General features: G+C 39.5%; 1 protein-coding gene across 1 annotated transcript; it reads right to left on the reverse strand.

Annotated features, from left to right (window-relative positions):
* Positions 1 to 694: 694 nt before the first annotated feature.
* LOC135225012 (uncharacterized) lies at positions 695 to 2,740 on the reverse strand. Its single transcript, XM_064264299.1, has 2 exons — positions 2,348 to 2,740; positions 695 to 1,244 (listed from the first exon to the last, which is right to left on the reverse strand). Exons 1-2 carry the CDS (start codon positions 2,732 to 2,734, stop codon positions 777 to 779), a joined length of 855 nt encoding a protein of 284 aa, XP_064120369.1. The 5' UTR covers positions 2,735 to 2,740; the 3' UTR covers positions 695 to 776.
* Positions 2,741 to 3,291: the final 551 nt, after the last annotated feature.

Here is a 3,291-nt window from a genome sequence, read left to right on the forward strand (position 1 = left end):
ACTGAGGCTAGAGGGCTGCAAAACAATTTGCAGCCCTCTATCCTCAGAAGTTTTTAAGACACGTATCCGGTTTCCTACGGCCAACCTGGCCTACGGCGCCGTAGGAAAATTCTGGCCTACGGCTAGAGTTATTACACGTATTTGAACGGCCGGTGGCAAGTGGGTGAGTGTGGCACTGTTTGTGGTGGAGGAGTGACATGTCTTCTCTCGACGACAATCTCGTTGCTATTGCTCTAGCGTGCTGTTTGAAGGTGAAAACAAGAAAAAGGAAGATTTGGTCCAAACATTGGCTGCGTAAACGACAAAAATACTCTCATGTTAACTTAATGAAGGAACTAGCACTAGAAAAAGATGACTGGTTTAACTACATGCGAATGGATCATGACACATATTTGGAACTCTTAAGTCAGGTATCACCTTTAATAGAAAAAAAGGACACTTGCATGAGAGAAGCAATTAGTCCACATGAGCGTCTTTCAGCCACTTTGAGATTTCTTGCTACAGGAAGAACATATAGCGATCTAAAGTTTACAACAATTATATCGCAGCCTTCTCTCAGTGCAATAATCCCAGAAACATGTGCAGCAATCTACAAATGTTTAGGCCGAAAATATCTGAAGGTAAGTTTATTTTGCACAAATAACTATAATTTCTCGTTTTAGTATGAAACATTTCATACCAGGTTAATTAAAAAAAATAAAGAAGTTTCAAACTTTATTCCAGAGTATCCAAGGTTCATAAATGTACATGTGTACCTACATTACATTTGGAGAATATCATGTCTCATCATTGTAATCCGCACTTGGGCTTGGAGTAGGTACAGGAGTGCTAGACAGAGATGGAGCTTGGTAGTGACTTGGGCTTGGAGTAGGTACAGGAGTGCTAGATAGAGATGGAGCTTGGTTTTGGGCAATTCGTGAATAGGGCGTCAATGTGCCCATTTCACCCTCGAAGATAGCGTCATTTATTAGCTTTTTAACAACCGGATACATCCCCGGGTTTGCTAAATGCAAGCTTTGTAACGTTTTAGCCACATACATACCAAACACATCATATTCCGAATTTGGAGGTGCTTCCAGCCTTTTTGCTACAAGGTCCAAAACGTGATCAGCTTTGCCTTGAACCGATCTGCGCCTTTTTGGTGGTGCCGGTAGGACTGATGTAGTCTGCCGTGAAGGCAGTAGCGATGAATCATCCTCATGTTGGGTTTCCCTCTCTTCAGTAAGATCGTCTTCTTGAGATTGCTGAAAAAAAAGCAAAATAATGAGTAACATAAATATGGAAATTCTGCTTTGAAAGAAAGAAATAGTAGTTCTAAAATTCTATAAGTAAAATAGGTATTTATTTAAATAACTTCCAGTTCATTCTAGCATAGTCTATAAACCTTATATGTTAAATAATTCTCTATTACTATTTTTTTCAGTTTCCATCAACACAGCATGAGTGGGAAGAAATCGCAAAGGAGTTTGAGAGAGTCTGGAATTTTCCACACTGTGTCGGAGCTGTGGATGGCAAACATGTCAAGATTGTGCCACCTCCAGTATCAGGATCATTCTACTGCAATTAAAAGGGTTTCCATAGTATGGTACTAATGGGCATTGCCAATGCAAAGTATGAATTTATTCTTTGTGATTTCGGCATCAATGGACGAATTTCAGATGGAGGGGTAATAAACAGGACCACTTTTTATGACAAATTGTGCAAAGGACATTTAAATCTTCCGCAAGAAAATAAAATTGAAGGTTCTGAGAAAGTATTACCTTATGTGTTTATAGGCGATGAAGCTTTTGCTATGAGAACTGACTTTTTAAGACCCTTTAGTCAAAAGTTCTTATCATATGAGAGAAGGATCTTTAATTATCGCCTGAGCAGGGCTCGCAGAATTATCGAAAGCGTGTTTGGAATTTTAGTTTCACGCTTTCGTATCTTTCAAACTGCTATAAATTTATTACCAAGAAATACTAAAAATGTAGTATTGGCTTGTTGTGCACTTCATAATTTTTTACGTGCAAAATGTATCAGGTATTCTATCCCAGATGAGTCTGATGAACAAGCTGAAGATAATATGAGTCAAGTCGAACAAATCACTAGCAGGCTTGCAAAGAGGGACTATGAGAAATACCCCCAATGCTGCTAAGAAAGTACGAGATACATTCATGAATTACTTTAATAACGAAGGAAAAGTTGCATGGCAGGACAATGTATAATATTCTTAGTATGCTTTTCTACTGAATGGTAATGAGTTATCCAAATATTTAAATAAAGAAATAGTGTGAATTATTCAACTGAATATTTGTAAGCTTTCTCTTGTTTGTAAACAAAATATGACATGATTATATATACATACCTCTTCATTGATTTCCTGTGTATTAAGGCTCATGTTTGAAACAGATGGTTCACATTCCACATTTTGGTCTTTGATGAAATGCATCAGATGAAAATATGAGAGTTTTGGCGTATAAATGGAGTCTGAACCGCTCCCCGAACTTTTAGACGCTTGCACTTTTTTCAGCTCTTTATTGTATGAGCTCCTCAAGTTGTTTATTTTCTTAACAACAGTATCTTTATTAGCACTAGGATCAATTTCTTGAAGTTTATTTACTAATTTACCATATGCTGCATTTTTCACTTCTCTGTTTGAATAATCCTTAGATTTAATGAACCACAAACATGGCTCATTTCGATAAATTTCTATGAAGTCACTCAAGAAATCACTGCCGCAAGAGCTTGCCATGGTGGCGACCTTTCACTGTCAGGTGCAGCCTCACACTGATGTCATACCATACGGTGAGCGATTACACGCTACGTTCTCAGTCGTGACGTACGACGGCCGTATGGCCAACTTTAGTACTGGCGAAAGTTCATCCGGCCGGCCGTGGGTGAGCGTTCATACGGCCGATTTGCTATCACACGCTCCGGTTTGAACATATGCTAGCATCGCGACCGACGGCGCCATAGGAAACCGGATACGTGTAATAGGGGCTTTACACGTATCCGGACGCACAGGAAAAGTGCGGACGGACGGACAGTTAGCTCTCTCAATAGTTCCCTTTTGCAGAAAGCTAAAATAATTCAGAGATGGCGCCCAGTAAGTCGGGATCCTCCACCAACCCTAAACTTATCTTTGGAATTGAATCTTTCTTCTTTTTGATGCGAAAGATTCTTTATAGAAGTGACACGTTTCCCGAGGCCTTGAATCCCGTGCATATTCCGACCTCGCTCAGAATTATATCGATTCCCCTTTTCTTCCTTTCCTCACTGGTCGCATCGTTTCATGCAGACTATTAATAT

Source organism: Macrobrachium nipponense, chromosome 12 (genome assembly GCF_015104395.2).
Source record: "Macrobrachium nipponense isolate FS-2020 chromosome 12, ASM1510439v2, whole genome shotgun sequence".
Taxonomy (NCBI): domain Eukaryota; kingdom Metazoa; phylum Arthropoda; class Malacostraca; order Decapoda; family Palaemonidae; genus Macrobrachium; species Macrobrachium nipponense.

What these genes read in the sequence shown, in the direction of transcription:
- LOC135225012 (XM_064264299.1), bottom strand. Translation starts at nt 2,734, where the DNA reads ATGGCAAGCTCTTGCGGCAGTGATTTCTTGAGTGACTTCATAGAAATT. An exon ending in CACAGGAAATCAATGAAGAG is followed by an intron (nt 1,245 to 2,347) that starts GTATGTATATAT and finishes CTTTTTTTTCAG; the next exon opens with CAATCTCAAGAAGACGATCT.